The sequence below is a fragment of the Thamnophis sirtalis genome, unplaced genomic scaffold (assembly GCF_051295495.1).
Source record: "Thamnophis sirtalis isolate CommonGarterSnake01/CBP01778 unplaced genomic scaffold, rThaSir2_p1.2 scaffold_14, whole genome shotgun sequence".
In the NCBI taxonomy this organism is placed as follows: domain Eukaryota; kingdom Metazoa; phylum Chordata; class Lepidosauria; order Squamata; family Natricidae; genus Thamnophis; species Thamnophis sirtalis.
Window position 1 is genome coordinate 23,466,616 of NW_028261394.1, and position 19,635 is coordinate 23,486,250.

Below are 19,635 nucleotides of genomic sequence, written 5' to 3' on the forward strand. Positions count from 1 at the left end.
CAGTGTGTGATTCAGATGCACGGATTGCTGAAAAAAGAAGAAAAAAGAACCTTAATCCATGAGATACCCATCCCTTTGTAGTAATATGTGGATACTTGTCCATTATGATTTCCCATGCAGCTTTCATATTACTTGCATCGTCAGTCAGCACAGCAAATACTTTGCCACTCTCAATTTTCTCTGAAACTGCACATATTTTATTGCTGATATACTCTGCAATATGTTCTCTCCAGTTTCAATGCTCCTATAAAAGACTGGTTAAGATGTTACTATCACCAAGTTGATGATTCCTTCTCCCCAAACATTTGTCCGTGCATCTGTAAGTACTGCAAGACATAGTGCTTCACTAATTTGGTACACTTTGGTATCCCCCTTTCCCCCCACCAGTGTGTGGTCCTATCCATCATCAGTAAAGCTTCTTTCCAATCAACTTCCATGAACCCAGTGTCTTTTGTCCTCACTTGGAACTGAACCCAGAAGGACATTTCTTCCAATAATTTGGCACTACAGAAATGGGACTCCAAGCTAACCTAACCAATGGACCTGGCCCAAGTAAGCTTCCCTTGCTGGCAGCAGACCCATTGAGTCTGTGGGTAGATTTCCCTGGACCATTTGGAATAGGGTTTTAAAGGGGTTTTGAGTGTTGAGCTCAAAGGCTGCTTGGAAAGAAGGTGAGTACCTCTAAATTTTAATTTTATAGCCCAGAAAAGCATGGGAAATGTGTGTATGCACACATAAAGTTCAACATAGTTACTGCTCTGGGATAGACTTCAGCTTATTTGTCCATGTTTTTATTGTCCTGTATCATCTGTCACATGGTAATAGTTTAAAAAAAGGGTGCCTAGGATGAGATGGATCTTTAAGAATGTTTCGAACTTTCTGAAGGCAACGGGAGCTATAAAGCTCTTCCAAGGAGGGGAAAGGGCAACCAATTTTAAGGCAGATTTGCTTAAAAATAATCCTTTATGTTGTCCACATTTCCAATATAAACTTGAGATACTTTTATGCATTCTAGATACCTTTTCTGGAGTCATATACCAAAAGTACATCATTTTGTAAAAATTATCTTTTGGGTTATAACATAATGTGAATTTTCATCTTGTTAACCACATATTTTCCTACTGCTCCAACAGTAAGCTATGCCCAAAGGTCTTAACCCAGTTTATTATAGATTATTTCATGTGCACATCCTCTATTTCAATTTTCAGCAAGCATTCATATATTTTGGTAATTACCTATTCATCATTTGTACAGCCATTTTTCTTTTCTTTTCCCCCCTTCCTCCTCCCCTGTCGAAGACACTATTCCCCCTCTTTCTCCATCCAGTCTCCATGCCTGACAGCACCAAACATGCGATGTGCTGGACAGATACCCTTGAGCAAGGAAGAGTTGCATCATAATTAGTCTGGTGGTACCCAAGGCATCAATATTCTTCAAAAATATTTTAAAAATCTAGTAGTCCTTCATTAATTGCCATGGGCCACTGATCAGTTCATGTACTAAGTAATAGACTGAACTTCAATGGCTCTTTCTAACTCTATCATATTGTGATTCTTCCTTATTTTGTGCATAGCACTTGCCTGTGTGTTTGATTCTTGCTCAGTCTTTCTGTTTTTTTCTCCAGAACCCCAGTGATCTTTTGACCGCACAGTACAAGCCTCTGTTCTTGAAGAATGTTTCATCTTTGCCACTCAGGGTTGTCCTTTCTTTGCACGAGCCCTTTGCCCTCTGTGATGCGAATCACAAAAAGATTCCAGCTCCTGAGCAGGTAAGAGAACTTCCTCCATCTGAATTCAATCCACATCCTGTCTTGTATGCTAGAGAGACAGTGTTGATTATAGTACGAGTATAGAAAACTACACTTAAGGAATGTGCAGGAAACAGAATGTGTTTTGATTCAAAACCAAAGCAAGCAAATTTTGGTTTGACAGAACATTTTTGTTGCTTATGGTTTGGGGCAGAATCAAACCTGCAGGGATCTCAGAGCCACCCAAGCTGAGTAGGAAAAGTTGGTGTGACTCACCCCTCTTTAGTATAACATATTATCATAATCTATATTTTCATATCATTGTAATATATATTTTCAGATTTGTTAATTATGCTAATCTGTTCCTAATACTATACCCCAGTCAGAGACCTTATGGAGTTGGGCAGCTTTACAAGTTTGGTGAATCAAGGCATTCCAATAAATGTCCCCCCTTATCTTTCCATTGCTTTCTGTCGTTTCCCCCCCCCACGCCCCCATTAGCTGCTGCCCACATCCTTGGCTTCCTCCCGCTCTTCCCCCTATCTGACTTCTGCTAAGTGCTTCAGTCCATTCAGAGTCTACTGGAGTTGGGAGGCCAATTGAAATTTATTATAGATAGATACGTAACTGGAAAAAAGAGAGCTCCCATTTCATTCTTTACCTAGAATGCCCTCGAGGTAGTTTTAGCCATTTCAGAACATGCACTAAACCCATCGTTCCCAAATTAATCACTAATGTATATTTAACTTTGATTCCAATTTAGCCTTTAAAGATGGATATTGGAGAGATACATCATCTTTCAGTCAGGTTTAACCCCGCCTATAGAGATGACCTTTGTAGTCGAGTATCAGAAGAGATTCTCGTTTTGCGTTACTTGGAGCATCCTCATGTGGACTATGTCGATCTCCGGGGAGAAGTGCATTTTCCAAACCTCCACTTCCAAACAATGGATCTCAATTTTGGCTGCATCTTGAATGACACAGAAGTTATCCATGAGATCAGTATGAGCAACTACAGTCCCCTTCTTATCAAATATCGCTGGTCCTTCCTGACAGATGACCGTGAATCCTTTATCAGGTACCAGCCTTCACATACTCTGGAATTTTGCCTGATTTCTAGTTAGTCATAGCACATGATTCACTGTGTATTAAGGTCTTTAAGGAATTGCTTCTGATTAAGAAAAGTATTCTAGGATAAGCTCTAAAAGATCTAGTTTTGAACATCCAGATCCTACAAGTAGCACGTTTCTCATGTCTGAGTTTGCAGCAGTTTTCATAGCATTTATTTTTCTTCTTTAGTACAGGTAATTCTCATTTAGCAACCACAATGGGGCCCAGTAACATGATCAAAGTGGGCATTAAGTGAAAAAAATGACATGACTTGATCTGTGTTTATGGTTTTACTTCAAATTTCTTTTGCTGGTGCTAGGATAATTAGCAAGAAGAAAATAGATATTTGTACTTACATTCATTGGAGATGAAGGGGTTACAAGGGAATATGAGGGCACATAATAGAAATTCACAGAGAAAGGAATCAGCTAGAGCTGACTCTTTACGTAGCATGCTTACTGGAGCTACTTAGGAAGCAAATAAAAGCAGCAAAACCTTTCAATTTCAGGCAGCAGTCACCAGCTGGCAGTCTCTCTCTCTCTCTCTCTCTCTCTCTTTCTCTCTCTCTTTCTCTCTTTCTCTTTCTGTGTGTGTGTGTCCCTTCCACCCCCTCTTTATAAACGTATAGGGAAGATGAAAACTAACAAAAACCAATATAGAGGAAAGAAAGAAAAAAGGGGAAAGAAAGAAAGAAAGACAAGGGTGCAGGAAAAAAGGATAAATTAGTTCATTTTCTTGCAGCAAAATGCAAATGTGATTACACAAATATCTCTTACTCTATGGCTACAAAAAGAAAAACTCAGAGTTTGGTATAGGGCAGGCAGCTATATAAATGTTTTAAATGAAGAAAGAAAAATAAATTATTCATCTTGAGTTGCCTTCAGCAAGATAAGCAGCATACAAATTCCCTGGGAAAGTAGAAGCAGGCCCAGCATGAATTCTTGTTGGAAAGATTAGAGGAAGCACTTGGATTAACTCTGCTAAACAGCTCAAGGCTTTGTGTAATGCTGCCCTTCACAATAATTTCAAGTAATTAAATTATCTAGTGCATCCTAAAGAAGTGAGTGGAAAATTAGTCGCCCCAAACAGCAAAATGGTTGACAGATAAATTTAATAAGAATATAAATAAATAAAATCTATATCCTAACTTTTATTAATCTTTTAAATAACTTCCTAAGAAATTGTTCTTAGCCCTGATTCAGAGCATAAACCATAGTAAATGGTAATTTTTCCTTGATAATTGCAAACTGTCCATTGTTATCTTTCAATAATCTATGCTAGGAATATTGCATCCAGATTTGATTACCACAATATAAACAACATGTTGAGACTATGGAAAGAGTGCAGAGAAGAAGAAAAAAAATGGTTAGGGGGCTGGAGGCTGAAATATATGAAGAACAGTTGGAGGAATTGGGTATGTCCAGTTTAATGAATAAATGAACTGGGGAGAGAAGACAGCAGTGTTCCAATATTTGAGAGACTATCACAGAGAAGAGGAAGTTGACTTATTCTCCAAAGCACCTGAAGGCAGAATATCAGATATCACTCATAAATCACTGTGATGCTTTGGATACCTTATACCCTACAAAATAATCTGAATTTTTCTGGGCTTTTAAGAGCAAGTTTTTTTGTTTTTTGTATTGGTGACAATTTTGTTGCTTCTTGCTTTTTCCTCTCTGAGATTTCCAGCCATTGCAGCATCCATCCCCACCCCCAAGTCTTCTCTCTAGAAAGATCCATGCATTCTGAACACCCCCTTGCCTTACTCCCTAACCCATCCTGTTCCCTCCGGTAGCATCCTGTGGAGATCCAAATTAGCCTCTCTCCCTTCCCAAAGATTCCTTTTTTTTCTCAGGTTCAGCTCTGAAAACATTCGGCCTCTTCATGCCCAGAAAAGGACAGAAGAGCAGGAGATCCTGAAGCCACCACAAAGCCCCCCAAGGTGCAAGATTCACAAGGATTCCATCAGGTTTGTATGCCACAAATCCACCAAAAGCCAAGAAGGTGGCCTTAATAAGGAATACCTTTGTGCCTCTCCAGCAGGCTCTCTGGAGAAAGGGTTGGGCAAAGTGGAAAGGCAAAGGGGGCGGTGTGGGCATGTGCCAAGAGGCTCAGAAAGTGCCAAGATCAGGATGGTGGGCCACAATAGTGAGGGCCAGGGATAAGGCTGCTTTAAATGCTGCCTATGACCCTCAGAGCCATGTATTTTTTCATAAGCTAAATCACTAATTTCATATTTGGCCACAATAATATGGAGGCAAAACCTGGCTATGGCTGAGAATGAGTGTCCTCACAAGGGTTTTCCTCACCTCATCCCTTTCTGTGCAAAGAGATGCTTCTGCCAGTGTTGATAGAAATACCTGAGGAAGAAGCCCCTGGTCTCAGGCAGGTGCTTTTGCCAGGGAGCCTCTGAAGTGGCCAGAGAGCTTACAACAGGTGGGCGCTCAGGGAGTAGGGAAGAAGCTCTGCCCAAACCCAGCACCTTCAGCTCTTGATCCCAGGTGGGGAGTCTGACATTCCGGTTGCAGGGTTGGCCTCAGCTCTTTTTCAAGTTGAAAGTGTAAGGCTATGTCACTACAGACATAGTTTTGCACAAATAGATACACTGATGTGGACCACTAGGTGCGGGGGAATACAGTGTGGCCTTTCTTGCTAGAGTTATCTTTCTCTTTGTTTTAGTCTAAAGATAAACCTTAAAAACAAGCTGACATTATACATAGACATTTACTTATATTATACCTGGAAATGAATTGAAGCAGTATTTTTCACACGTATGGATTCTGAATTTGTGCTGAAATTCTATTGAGAATCTTCTATGGGAAAGGACGTTTTTGGCAGGAAATATGCTCCATGTTCCTTTTTTAACTATGCCATGCAGTTCTTTTTTAATGAAGTTTCTTTTTAAAGAAGCAATGAATGGAAACTAATCAAGGGGCGAATCAACCTAGAACTAATAGTGGATCAGCTTCCTTCCAGAAGTTGTAGTTTTTTTAAGAAGAGACTGGACACTCTTTATCTGGAATGGTAGAGCGTCTCCTGTTTGAGCAGGGGTTGGACTAGAAGACCTCCAAGGTTCCTTCTAACTCTTATTATTTTGTTAATACTCAAAGCAGTTGCATCATTTGGATGGCACTCTTTGGATCCTATCAATAGTGCTGAGGAAAATTGATTATTATTGTTTTCTTTAGGTTATTCTTTATTTTTAAGTTAGCTTATTATAGCTATGATTCTTTGACAGTAAAGACCTTAGAGTTGTAGGACTGGGGAGGTGCAGGCATTGGGGTGCAGTCGCAAGCAAATGTTCTTAACATGTTCAGGGTCTGTGATCTCTAGTACACAATTTGGACACAAGTGAGTATGTGGCCAAAGCAAATTTCTACCAACTCACAGCCATTCCATTCACCCCACACCATTTCCTGCGCTGTTCACCACTTTAACACCAATGGCAAATACCAAGACACAATTAATGTGGTGATGAAAATTATTCAGTTGGATCTAGTTGCTGCATTTGATTGTGTGAAATGGCATCTGTTGATCAAAAAAGCAGCCTCTGCATCAGTGAGAGAAAAACTGGGATGAGGAGGTGTTTGTTTTTAGTTTATTGCATATTTAAAGAGTTTATTGTTTTTAGAAATTATGGAGCAGATTTATAAATTCAGTAAATAAATTAAACTGAATATTACCTATGAGCCTATGGGCTGAAAAATACTTCCTGTGAAAAATTTCTATCTTTAGAAGGTTCCCTATGAGATGAAAAAAATTGCATGCTTGAATGAAGATGCAAAAAAAAAAGGGGGGGGTCGCTGGTAAGGAACTGATTCTTTGATGTTATATGAGCCCCACCCCGAAGAATTGGACACAGGTGGGCAGGGGAAATCTTTACCTTTACATTTATGCTGGTGTTTGAAATTTTCAACTGGAGCAAATATTTTAATGTATATTTATTATATACTGATATAATATACAATTATATACTAATATATTTATACAATTAGTTAATTTCAATAACTAATGCAAACATATAGATGTCATTCTTGGCATTACAGAAGCTTAATGCTTTTTCTATACTCCCAACTGTTTTGAGCAATATACTTTATATTTCTCTCCCATTAAATTATCTCTAGAAAAACAGCTGGAGAAGAAAATACCAGCTGTGCAAGTGGAGAAGAGATTTCTGTTAAAGAACATGTTAAAGAACCTGTGAATGATGTACAGAGTATGCCTGAGATACAGGTAATGACACAGGCCAATTTTCTGTGGGTCAAAATCTGCTTCCTCTTCTATTTGTATCGAGTGTGGAAAGGGGGTATATGGGGCCAGCCAAGCGTGCCAGGCCATGGGGAACCTTTGCCATACCAACTGCTTTACATGCTGCTCTTGTGACACACGGCCCCCGCAGAGAGGGAGGACAAGGACGAAGAGGAGGACGGGGAGCCTGCCCTCCCAACTATCGCCAGCTGCCCCAGCCGCCTCAGACTTCCTGCACTACTTCCAGGGCCTGCAGGGGAGAAGAACGAGGAAACCCCCCCCCCAAACTACTACCAGCTCCAGCCGCCTCGGACTCGCACTGAGCGCCTTCCCTGCGGAGCTCGGACGAGGGCCCGGTTTCGGGCCAGGCTGCAGGAAACAGCAGAGGAGAGCCCGTTCGGAACCATTGATCGTGACTTCCAATCTTTTTACCGTTCCTAAATTATTTTAATTACCATCAATTTAGGAACTGCATTTTTAGCTGGTTTGTTGGGTGTATGAGTATATGAATGTGAGAGAGAATGTGCCCACTTTTAATTTAATTATTGTATTATTGTATTTTAATAACTATTGTGGGTGTGTCTGAAGAGAGTGTTTGATTGGTGAGTATGATAGGATCGGGAGTGCGACCTGGAATCCCCTCCATGAGTGCAGAAGCAGAAGTGGATGGGGGCCCAGACTCACCTCCCGTCCTGGAGTGAATGGTACGCGTGGCTTGTCGGGAAGAATGGGGGCTATGGGGGAGGGAGGGTCTACGGGGATGGGGGGATGTCGGAGCATTCCGATTACGACTGGGAGGGGCAGATATGACAGGAGCTGTAGAGCTAGCCATTACTGGGGAAGAAGGACTCGCTACATTACAGTGATTCCTTGTTCCGACCCCTCAGGCTCAACTTAAGGACCTGGTGGCAGAGGAGTTCAGGGCCCTGGTCTCAGGTTGTTGCTGCTAAATGCCAGGTCAGTTGTGAACAAAGCTCTCCTCGTCCGGGATTTAATATTAGACAAGGAGGCAGACCTGGCAGGTATAACCGAAACCTGGCTGGGCCAAGAGGGAGGAGTCCCCCTCTCAGAAATGTGCCCAGATGGGTTCCAGGTGCTCCACCAACCACGACACCAGAGAAGGGGTGGAGGAGTAGCAGTTATCGTCCAAAGGTCGTTAGTTCCTTGCAGGATCCCTGCCCCAGAGATTATGGGGTGTGAGTCTCTCCTCTTGAAGTTGGACCTAGGGGTTCAATTGGACTTGCTATTGACGTACCTACCCCCCAGCTGCGTCACGACAGCCCTGCCTGTGCTGCTAGAGGCAGTAGCTGGGTTGCCAGTGGAGTTCCCCAGACTAATGGTACTGGGGGACTTTAATCTGCCGTCTCTTGGTGAACACTCAGATGGGGCACAGGAGTTCATGGCTTCCATGACAACCATGGACTTGACCCAGGTAGTTCAGGGTCCAACTCATAGAGCAGGACACACGCTTGACCTTGTATTTCTCTCGGGGCAGTGGAGACGTGATCTCGAGTTAAGGGGAATAGAGACCTCGCCCTTGTCATGGTCAGATCACTCCTTGCTGAGGCTTGACTTCAGGACACTACTCCCCCATTGCAGGGAGGTGGAGCCGACTAAATGGTTCCGCCCCAGGCGCCTGATGGACCCGGAGGAATTTCAGAGGGAGCTTGGAGAGATACCTGACTCCCTTGTCCGCAATCCGACCGAGTCTTTGGTCGCTGCCTGGAACGTTGCGGCGGCTGAAGCATTGGATCGGATTGCGCCTTTGAGGCCTCTCCGCGGCAGTGGATCAAGGAGGGCACCTTGGTTTACCGAGGAACTCTGGGAGATGAAGCGCCAAAAGAGACGCCTAGAGCGACGTTGGAGGGCTAGTAATTCTGAATCTGATCGATCACTATTAAGAGCCTTTATCAGGACTTACCTAGTGGCGATACGGGCAGCAAAATGTACACATTTTTCCGCTCTTATTGCGTCCACGGAATCTCGCCCAGCCACCCTGTTTAGGGTGACCCGCCCCCTCCTGAAAGAGGAGGAGGCTGGGGAACCCCTGCAGGGAAGAGCTGAGGAGTTCGTTCAGTTTCTGTTGGATAAAATCACTCAGATTCGGACAGACCTGGACTCCGCTTGGGCAGTACCAGCCGAGATGCCGAGAGTTAGTCTTAATCAGATTTTCTGGGATGAGTTCGAATTTGTCACCCCTGAGGAAGTGGACAAGGCCATGGGAGCAATGAGTGCTCCACCTGTTTATTGGACCCGTCCCCTCCTGGCTGGTTTCGACCAGCAGAGAGGTGACGCGAGGCTGGCTCCAGACGATTACTAACGCATCTTTGCAGGAGGGGTCTTTCCCGCAACCATTAAAGGAAGCAGTGGTAAGACCCCTCCTCAAGACACCTTTCCTGGACCCAGCTATTTTGGAAAACTATCGTCCTGTCTCCGACCTTCCTTTTTTGGGGAAGGTTGTTGAGAAGGTGGTGGCGCTTCAACTCCGACGGACCTTGAATGAAATGGATTATCTAGACTCCTTTCAGTCCGGTTTCAGGCCTGGGTACAGCACGGAAACCGCTTTGGTCGCCCTGACCGATGATCTCTGGCGGGCCAGGGATAGAGGACATTCCTCTATCCTGGTGCTTCTTGACCTCTCAGCGGCCTTCGATACCATCGACCATGGTATCCTTCTGTGATGCCTAGGGGAGGTGGGAGTGAGAGGCAGCGTTTTACAGTGCTTCTCCTCTTACCTCTCTGACAGGTCGCAGTCGGTGTTGGTCGGGGGGCAAAGGTCGACCCCTAGGCCCCTCAAATGTGGTGTGCCACAGGGTTCGGTCTTGTCCCCCCTCCTATTTAACATCTACATGAAGCCACTGGGTGAGATCATGCAACAGCATGGGGTAAAGTACCACCAATACGCAGATGATACTCAACTGTATCTTTCTGCCCCATGCCAGCTCAGTGTAGCGGTGGACATGATGTGCCGATGCCTAGAGGCTGTTAGGATCTGGATGGGGGTGAACAAACTTGTGCTCAATCCCGATAAGACTGAGTGGCTTTGAATACTGCCCCCGAAGGACAGCTTAGACAGTCCATCCTTAACCCTGGGGGGTGAAAATTTACGCCCCTCAGAGAGGGTCCGCAATTTGGGGGTCCTCCTGGATTCGCAGCTGAAACTGGAACATCATCTATCGGATGTGACCAGGGGGACCTTTGCCCAGGTTCGTCTGGTGCACCAATTGCGGCCCTATTTGGATCGGGAGGGACTTCAAACGGTTACTCACGCCCTTGTCACCTCAAGGCTGGATTATTGCAACATGCTCTACATGGGGCTACCATTGAAAAGCGTTGGAGACTGCAGTTAGTCCAGAATGCGGCCGCGCGAGCGATATTGGGTGCACCGAGGTACACCCACTTTACACCTGTCCTCCGCGAGCTGCACTGGCTACCAATTGGTCTCCGGATGCAATTCAAGGTGTTTGTTATTACCTTTAAAGCCCTACATGGCTTAGGGCCAGCGTACCTTCGAGACCGCCTACTGCCACATACCTCCCAATGGCCAGTAAGATCCCACAGATTGGGCCTCCTTCAGATGCCGTCAGCTAGACAGTGTCGGCTGGCGGGCTCCCGGAGGAGAGCCTTCTCTGTGGCTGCTCCGACTCTTTGGAATCAGCTACCCCCAGAGATCCGGACCATACCCACTCTCAGGAAAGCTGTAAAAACCTGGCTGTTCCGGCAGGCCTGGGGCTGTTGATCTCACTGTTGAGGTCCAGTCCTGATTAGAATGAATGTATGTGGTGTTGTGATTTTAAACCGTTTTTTCCTTTTTCTCTTTTTTTCCCTCTTTTTTGTAAGCCGCCCGGAGTCCTTCGGGATTGGGCGGCATATAAATTTTATAAATAAATAAAAATAAATAAAATATTCCTCTTCAGTAGATACCATATTTTACGGAGTATAAGAAGCTCCGGAGTATAAGACGCACTTAAATTTTGGGGAGGAAAACAAGGGAAAAATATCTGCCTCTGCCTCCCAGCAATTTGCCTCCTTGCAACAAAGAGTACAGACAATATACACTGTTTGTAGTGTTATATTTCAGACTATACTTGTACAGATGCTGTTAAAATTGATGTGCTTTCCGGAAGTATGGTTATTCTCTGCTATTTAAAAGAATAGCACTTTTTAAAACAATAGCACTGGGCCTTTTTCAGATCAAGCATTTATTTTAAAAAGCTTCTTTATTTTGTTAAATTGTCTAGAATAGTAATAACACAGTCTTTAAAAAATAAGTCTAATAATTTGAACATTCTATAGGCATTTCTAATTTTTGACTTGCCTCTTTGCAGCAAACAGTCTGATTAACACAAGAAAAAAAATCTGTCTCCCAGCAATTTGCCACTGGAGCAAACAGCAAGTTTCACTTTTAATTTCTCCCTATCACCAGCTGTTACAGGCTGCAGGGATTGCTATAGCTTATTGAAGCCTCTACAAGCCTCCCCCCCCCCCTGCTGCAAAGAGGTAAATTGCTGGGAGGTAGAGGCCAAAGGGTGGGGGCCGGTGGATGGGTGGGGCTACATTCAGTGTATAAGATGCACCCAAATTTTCACCCTCTTTTAGGGGGGGGGGAAAGGTGCATCATGGCCACCGGAAGAGTCCTGTTGGTGGAAACTACAGGGCATGGCAAGGGCCAGTCAGCTTTCTAGAGCCCTGCCAGAACTGGTTCCACTCAGCTCCTCTATCCTGCCATATTCGCTTGTTTATTGGCATAGTTTAGCAATTGCCTGTGTCCTCTGATCTCTTGCCCTCCAATGAAGGCATTGGAGGGGGGAGGCCTCAGTGCTTACAAGGGGGTGGGTCTGGGAGAGATCTATTAGTGGCTCAGTTTGGAAACTGACTCCTAAAAGTCCTACCTTTGGCCTTGGGAAGCCTGGTTCTCTTCATTTAGGGCTTGTCCTAATTACACCTCCAGTTGAGATTACTGTGAGACCCTTTATGTGTATTTCATTTAAAGCTGCAGCTGCTGCAGAAGATGTCAACTCTGGGTGGGTTGCTGCTCTGCTAAACCTTCTGCACTGGCTGCCCAGGAGCACCTAAGCCAAGTTTAGACTTTGGGTTTTTTTGAGGGGAAAGGTCATAAATAAAGAGATCAGAATTGATGACAAGTCATCTTCATTGATGCAGACCTAGGAAATTGTTCAGTTCATCAGAGATGAGATTGCCCTGCTGTTTGGGCTGTAATGTTCACAATTCTCATCATGATCGATGTGAACCTTGTCCTTTGAAGTGAGCCTTGTCCCTTTCCACTGGAATACTGACCAATGCATAAGTGTCTTAAAGAAAGCAAATGGTTCTTTTGAGTGAAATTCTGTGGTGACAGGAACCAGCTATTCCTGGACAACTGGACAACAGCACATGGATGTTAGGTGACTTTTCAGTCTGAGCCCTCTATGTTCTTTTGGTAGTGGAGTAATCCAGAAATTTAATAGTCTTTACATCCTGTCCCATTTTTGCATCATTTATGTCTTGTCAGTGATGAACTGTGGATAAATTGTCTTTAGTATAGTTTTTGAAAGCCTCCAAGCTGAGAGATTTTGTGAGCTAAACACATCCTGTATGCAAGGGAGTTTGTCTTTTCTGTGTTGGATTCTTTTTTTGATGGACATCATGTGTGCTTTGTTTTCTAGTTATTTTTGCAAACTTCTGAAGTAGACCAGGAGGCTCCAGAGAAGAACCAGGCAGGAATCCAAGAAGTCCTGTGGTGTGCAGAGTCAGAGGAACCACACTTGACAGGCGTGGAAGAAGTAAGCCCCCCTGTCACTCTGCAGATGAGGATGGGGACCCAGGACAGAGGCGGGTCTTCCTCAAGAGGTTTTCTCAGGCAGGGTCCATTCTTCTCCTTGGGGCTGGATCAGGGAGCCTTCCAGACCTTTCCCAGCTGGCCAGAGGCTCTTGTTTCAATCTTGGGTTTCTGCTCACGATCTGAATAAGTCCAGAGGCAAGGTAGGGTTTATTGCCCTTGTATTGAAAAATGTAGAAGTTTATTAGGAGTTCTTGAGCTTTGCCCAGAAAGAATCAAAATATGGAAAAATGCCCTTGAGTCAAACCCCCTGTTCTGTGCTGGAATCCAGAATGTTCTTACCCAGTGTTATTTCTGATTTTCCTGTCAATATTTTTTATGCCAAATACATTGCTGCAAGTTCTTGTAAGGGCTGAAGCACTCCAGAAAACTATAGTCCGAGAAACAAAATCCACCTTATTTTTATAGCCATTCCTTCCTTTGCAGTCTTCTGCCATTCCATGAGAAGAGCACCCTCAAGGTCAATGGGGATACCATAGAGAAGCAAAGTTCATAGACTTTGGGCCATCTTTTATGAGAACTGTTGCTTGCACACATTTAGCATTACTTTTACAGTAGGATAATTAGTGGACCAATAATTGAGGACTGGGAAAATGGCATTATCGTAGAGTATTTGTAGCTTGAGGTTGAACTGTGGTCCTTGGTGCTCCCTGGGTTTGAAAACTCTGAAGGAAAACCATTAAGCTCAGAGAGCATCAAGAAGCCCACAAATGTTCATTATTCTTGCCATGTTATCTGTCTTTCTCTGTTTCTCTGTTAGTGCCATCTCTCAGAGGGGAAAAAATGCTTGTGCTGCTACTTGATTTTGTTTTGTTTTTGTTCAATGCCCATTTGTTCAAACAGCAATAAGTTAGGAAACTCAAAACTCTGGAGGGAATGGGAGGCTTAAATCCAGCATTGTCCACTTATGGGCAGCAGAGCTAGCAATCCTGGGGCACCGTGCAATGGAGCAGTGACTCTTCCTTCCTTGCTCAATCAGGTTTTTGACATCCTGCCACTATATGGAACATTGCAGCCAAACGAGACCCAGCAAATGTCATTTACTTTCTACGGCCATGCCAACATTGTTGCTTGTGTCAAAGCACTCTGTGAAGTAGAGGGAGGCCCCACCTATGAAATTCTGCTGCGGGGTGAAGCCTCGCTTGTTCACTATGTGTTTGACCAAAAGGAAATTGATTATGGGCTCCAGGTAGGTGTAATGTACTGTTTGTTTATTGACACACACACACACACACACACACACACACACACACACACACACACACACACACACACACACACACAGCTGTTGAGATCTCAATCCTCTTTTAGGTCGTCTCTTTTTCATCATACTTTTATTCTCTAGAACAGCGCCCCCCAACCTTTTGAGCACCCGGGAGCAGTTCTGTGGAGAGTTTTTTCCATGGACCATTGGGGGCGTGGTTTCGCTTGCTGCCTGCATCTTGCAGATGGGGCTTTGCTTGTTTGCATGGCCCGGTTGCTGGCATGCTGCAGACCGGTTACCGATGCATGGGACTCCTGCTCTAGAAATTATCCTTCAGGCACAGTCTTTACATAAACACATCAAATGGTCTTGTGTTTTTCATGGGTCTCAGCATTTTATGAGGATTTCTGAAGAACTGGCCTATAACATCATAGAAAAATTTCCAGGCTGAAATGATCTGGCACCAATCCTCCTGTTCTTAGAAATGTTTCTGACTGATAGGAGGGAATTTCCAATTGTATCTGATTGTAGTGGGTTTGCTAGAGCATCTGCCAGGATGTTTCAACTCTCCCTGCAGCTCATCCCAGCCAGAAGGAGGTGGGAAGAAAAGGTCTCAGAAGGGACCCTCCCTAATTTTCAGTGAGGGATGGGAAGGGGACATCTGTGAATATACAGAAATGGCAGAACTTGCATATAAGTATAAAAACATATAAATATGTTAGCAAGCTAAATAAAATGATATTATGTTTTTCCAGAGGTGAAAATTGAAACAATTTGAATAGTGGATGAGTTGATGCTAGTTAAAGGTTTGGCCGCCTTTCTTGGAATTATGCTGCTTGAACATCATTGCAGAATAATATTTTCATTACTTTGGGTCTCCCTCTCTATCCATGGGTTAACTCACTTATGCATCTAAGCCCATTGAATGTTCCTAACATTGAAACATTGTGTATGTCTAGTAGAAGAAATCCCTCCTAGCTTGCCTGGTGAAGAGTTGTGAGGGAATCAAAAAGGGGGCTTCAGCCAAAAAGCAGGTGCTGTTTCACATTAGAATTGCCCTCTTCTCTCCTAAGCCCTTTGACCACATCTGTATGGCTGAGATCATTCTGAAAAACAAAGGAAAAGTTGGATTTGAATACTCTGTACTTGATGCCATCCAGGCCTCAGCTGACAACCCACCCCCTGGTGTGCCACTGACTCTACCTGCCACTGTAAGTAATATTGAGGGAAGCTAACGGGGTGGTGGTGGTGGTGGTGTCAGATTAACTTCTTGGTGACTTTGGAATACTGATCTATATAAAAAATATAGAAAGCAAGCAGATTCTTGCAAATAAATCACCAGAATCCAGAGGCCCTTTTCAACCTCACCAGAGTTTCCTGTGAACTCGCTTCCTTAGCTTCATAGCTACTGACTCCTGGTTTCTAAGGAAAGAGCCATGGCAGGATCCATTTGCCCTGACCCAAAGATGCGATGGCTGAGCAGATTGGAGAAGGCAGCCGAAGTAGAATTCCCCTTGAACTTGCCTGGGGTTGCCGTGACTCAAGGGAGCAAATGGAAGACCAGCAGGGCTGTGGACTGGGAAGAGCCGGTAGAGTGGCTGCCTTCCCTCTGGCAGCCGCAAAGACAAGCCCAAGGGATCCCTGCAGTGGCAGGAGCTCAGGCTCAAGTGGTCCCACAGGCTGCTACTGGTGTATGTACTAGTCCGGGACCCCTGCCTTTGAAAGTCATGTTCAATAGGTGGCTGGAGAAGCTAGCCTATTTCCTGAACCAAGTGTGGAACTACTTGGAGCGATATGGAACAATGTACCAATACAAAGTTGTCTATGTGGACATAAATACTAGAAGGAGAGGCAGCAGGCTGGGTGATGTTTCTCCATGATGAAAAGGCCCTGGATTTGGGGAATGTGGATGCCTTCCCGGATAGTTTCTAGCTAGATTTGGAAATCCTGCACAAGCCCGCCACGTGGAATCTGGGATCTGCACAATAAGGCAGGTGAATAGACCAAGTAACCGAATACATTCAGGAATTCCATAGCCTGACTGAGAAGCTGAGGGTGTGACTGGAATGCTTGTTGGTCTACCACTTCCAAGACAGAATAAACAAGGAAGTGTACCCAAACTGCCTGCCCCGGGGAATCCTGAACAACCTCAGGATCTGGTACCAGCTGGTGACTACAATAGAGTTAAACCTGTTGGAATACTGGCAATATGCAGTGCATGAGGTTCATCTCCGTCAAGGTCAAGAGAGATGCATGCCAGTGTGCAAGGGGCCCAAACCCCTCCCTCTACCCCAAAAGAGGGTCTGCGGCAACTTACCGGAGCCAGGTTCCAATGTGGGAAAGAGGGCCATCAGGCAGCCAGTTGCCTAACCCTGCAGCCCATGTCAGTGCTAAGGGCTCCAAGACAACCAAAAGCCAAGAAGGTGCTGAGGAAGGTGAAGGAGGAGACATGAGTGGTGCAACAGGTCATGGAGGTCTCTGGGGGAGTTAACTTTGACCCTCAACAAGCCCACCCTATTCCTCTATGAGAGTGGCAGTGAGGGGGAGGATGATCCAATGGTAAGTGGAACCATTGCCCCTTTGACCACTCTGGGTAGAGATGTTAATGCCCCACTCAGAAGCAAAGGGGTCTTCACTGCCTGGTAGACCAGGGTTGTACCCGCAGCTTGGTCAGCCAATGAATTGTGGAAAATATGGGACGGAGATTTAAAAAATTGAGGCAGCCTATAAAGTTTGAACAAGTTTTTTCCAAGGATTTTATTTTTTATTACAAATTTTTATATATTTTATGAACAAAGTGCTGTCTGTGTCTTTTCTTTTACATCCTCTCAAATATATAATCCATTTTACATCCCATCTCTGTTTCCAATTTCAGCCATATTATTCTCTTTCCATATTTTTAACTTAAACTTATTTTCTTCTTAGTACATGAACAATATCACTAAACACCCTAATTTCTGGTACCAATTCCATCGCTAAGTATGTTTCTCAAATGCGCCATTCCACTCTTTAACATTTTATATTCCTCTCTTAACTTAAATTATCTTCAAAGTTAAACCAAATTATCATTTCACATTTCACCTGTTGGTCTGTTTTACTATAAGCAACATACATCCTCAAATTCAATTTTTACATAGAGAACATTTAACTTAACTAATTATCCACAATTAACAATGTTACTTTAATTCCCTTACATCTTTATTGGCTAAATGCCATTAATAATATAATACAATTCCCTTTAATCTACTAATATGTTCCTTATTTCCCTTCCTCCTCCTCTAACCATTTTCTCTTGGTCTCTCAAAGACTCCACTTCTTATTAGTTTTCTTCTTTTTCTTTTTCTTATTTCTATAATTATTGTATCTTTTCCTCTGAATCCTTTTTCTCACTTTTAATTTTATCATTCGAGTAGTTTTCCCTAGGGTTTTTCCTTGTCTCTTTCCACTATTTCTCTCTTTGCTATGTGGTTGGAGCTCAGGGCCATTCACCTGGCCTTTCGTCACTTCAAGAGCACGGTGACCCGGCATCATGTCCTCGTCCTGACGGACAACATGGCGGCCAAGGCCCATGTGAACAGGCAGTGCGGCACCCATTCCAAAGCACTTCGCGACGAGGCCCTGCGACTGGGGAACTGGGCAGAGAGATATCTCCAGTCCATCAGAGCGGAGCACATTTCCAGGACAGAGAACCAGCAGGCAGATTGGCTCAGCAGGGAGGCGATCGACAACGGGGAGTGGCAGCTTCATCCTTCAATCTTCTGACAGATCTGCGAGAGGTTCGGACACCAGACGGTGGATCTCTCTGGACCCCAACGAACGGCAGCTGCCGAAATTCATATCGAGGTTCCCGGCCAGGGGAGCCATGGACACGGACGCCCTTCGATGCAGATGGCCACCAGGTCTTCTCTACGCCTTTCCCCCCTTCCCCTCATTCCCAGGGTCCTGAGGAGGGTGGTGTCAGAGGGAGCGGAAGTCATTCTAGTGGCTCCCTTCTGGCCACGCCGTCCCTGGCTAGCAGACTTAGTGGATCTGTCCTCAGCCCCCCATTGGAGGATCCCAGCGGGGGAGGTGTCCCTACACCAGGGGTCCCTGGAGCATCCGGATCCGGAGTGGCTTCATCTGACCGTTTGGCGATTGAGCAGGAGCAGCTGAGGGAGGCTCATTTTTCTGAGAAGGTCATCAGGACCGTGGAAGCAACCAGGAGACAGTTCACCACTCGTATTTACAACGCCTCCTGGGTGGCCTTCGCTGACTGGTGCTGAGCTAAAGGCCTCCGCCCAGCTTCGGCCTCTGTCCCACAGGTTCTGGACTTCCTCCAGGAGGGACTAGAGAAGGGTTTGGCCCCTAGCACCCTTAGAAGACAGGTCTCCGCCCTTTCTACAGTCCTAAGGGGGGGGGTGAATGCTCTTCCCTTATCCCAACATCCGGTCCTAAGGCGCTTCCTCAAGGGTGCGGCGAATCTGAAACCCCCAATGGTCCATTGATTCCCCATCTGAGACCTACCCACGGTCCTCCAGACCTTGACGGAGGCACCATTTGAGCGTTTGAGGGAGGTTTCCCTTCAGTTTCTGACCCTTAAGGTCGTCTTCCTGGTTGCCATCACCTCAGCCAGGAGAGTATCTGAGATCAACACTCTCTCCAGCAGAGCGGATCTCTGTACCTTTCTAGAGAACCGGGTCATCCTCAGGCTGGACCCCGCATTCATGCCCAAGGTCAATTCTCCGTTCCACAGGGATAGTACTGCCAGATTTCTGTCCGCAACCCTCCAGGGATAGGGAGAGATCCTGGCACAAATTGGACGTCAGAAGGGCCTTGCGCATTTACTTGAATCGCACGGCCCCCTTTAGGCGTTTGGAAGCCTTCTTCGTATCCTATCAGCCATCCACCCGAGGGGCCAGGGTTTCCCCGGCCACCATTAGCAGGTGGATTAGAGCGGCCATATCTCAGGCCTACGGGGCACGGGGTCTTCAGGTTCCAGAGGGCATCACAGCACACTCCACCAGAAGTGCGGCCACCTCAGCAGCCTGGTCCACCCAGGCACCCATAGAGGAGATATGCTGGGCCGCCGCCTGGTCTTCTCCCTCGCCTTTCATTAGGCATTACCGGCTAGATGCTTACGCCTCTGCGGAAGCTGCCTTTGGCAGGAGGGTGTTGCAGGGAGTCCTTGACTTTCTGGGGGCTCAGGCCCATTAGCTCCCTCCCAGGACATCTAGCTTTGGTATGTCCCAATGGTTACTCCTCCCACACCTCACTTCGGAAACTGGCAGTTGGTCTTACCTGAATTGCATGTTTCAAAGAAGGTATGGGAGGAGTTACTTCCCCCCAGGTGTAGGGCGCCCGGCGCCAAGGGGGGCCTGAGCTCAATGGTCAAGCGATAACAGACAGGAAGGATGTGTGTTGTGCTGTTTTTTGTCTGTCCTTCCTTTCAGGTGCTCTGCTACGATCCATCGGTTAATCTGGGGAGGTCAGAAGGAGGAACATAGGTGTG

At 45.3% G+C, this 19,635-nt stretch overlaps 2 protein-coding genes across 5 annotated transcripts in view; both read left to right on the forward strand.

Moving 5' to 3' along the window:
• HYDIN (HYDIN axonemal central pair apparatus protein) overlaps window positions 1–19,635 on the forward strand; it is a 264,762-nt gene that overhangs the window by 84,604 nt on the left and 160,523 nt on the right. For all 4 annotated transcript variants that reach the window (XR_015698493.1, XR_015698492.1, XM_087729550.1 and 1 more), the window contains exons 21-27: window positions 1,625–1,768; window positions 2,511–2,824; window positions 4,712–4,825; window positions 6,981–7,089; window positions 12,771–12,887; window positions 13,923–14,132; window positions 15,221–15,358. Coding sequence is in view for 2 of the 4 variants with exons in the window: in XM_087729550.1 (XP_087585676.1) it covers window positions 1,625–1,768; window positions 2,511–2,824; window positions 4,712–4,825; window positions 6,981–7,089; window positions 12,771–12,887; window positions 13,923–14,132; window positions 15,221–15,358 (1,146 nt within the window). In the remaining 2 variants the exon portion in view is untranslated. The remainder of the gene's footprint in view (window positions 1–1,624; window positions 1,769–2,510; window positions 2,825–4,711; window positions 4,826–6,980; window positions 7,090–12,770; window positions 12,888–13,922; window positions 14,133–15,220; window positions 15,359–19,635) is intronic.
• On the forward strand, window positions 7,771–12,556 carry LOC148042741 (uncharacterized). The gene is made up of 3 exons (XM_087729222.1): window positions 7,771–7,808; window positions 8,041–9,050; window positions 12,549–12,556. The coding sequence occupies exons 1-3, from the start codon at window positions 7,771–7,773 to the stop codon at window positions 12,554–12,556; spliced, it is 1,056 nt and encodes a 351-aa protein (XP_087585348.1).

Excerpts from the sequence above, each read along its gene's own strand:
- LOC148042741 (XM_087729222.1), top strand. The coding sequence starts at position 7,771 with ATGGGGGCCCAGACTCACCTCCCGTCCTGGAGTGAATG. Across the intron at positions 7,809-8,040 it reads CTCCCGTCCTGGAGTGAATG|GTTGTTGCTGCTAAATGCCA; the intron begins GTACGCGTGGCT and ends CCCTGGTCTCAG.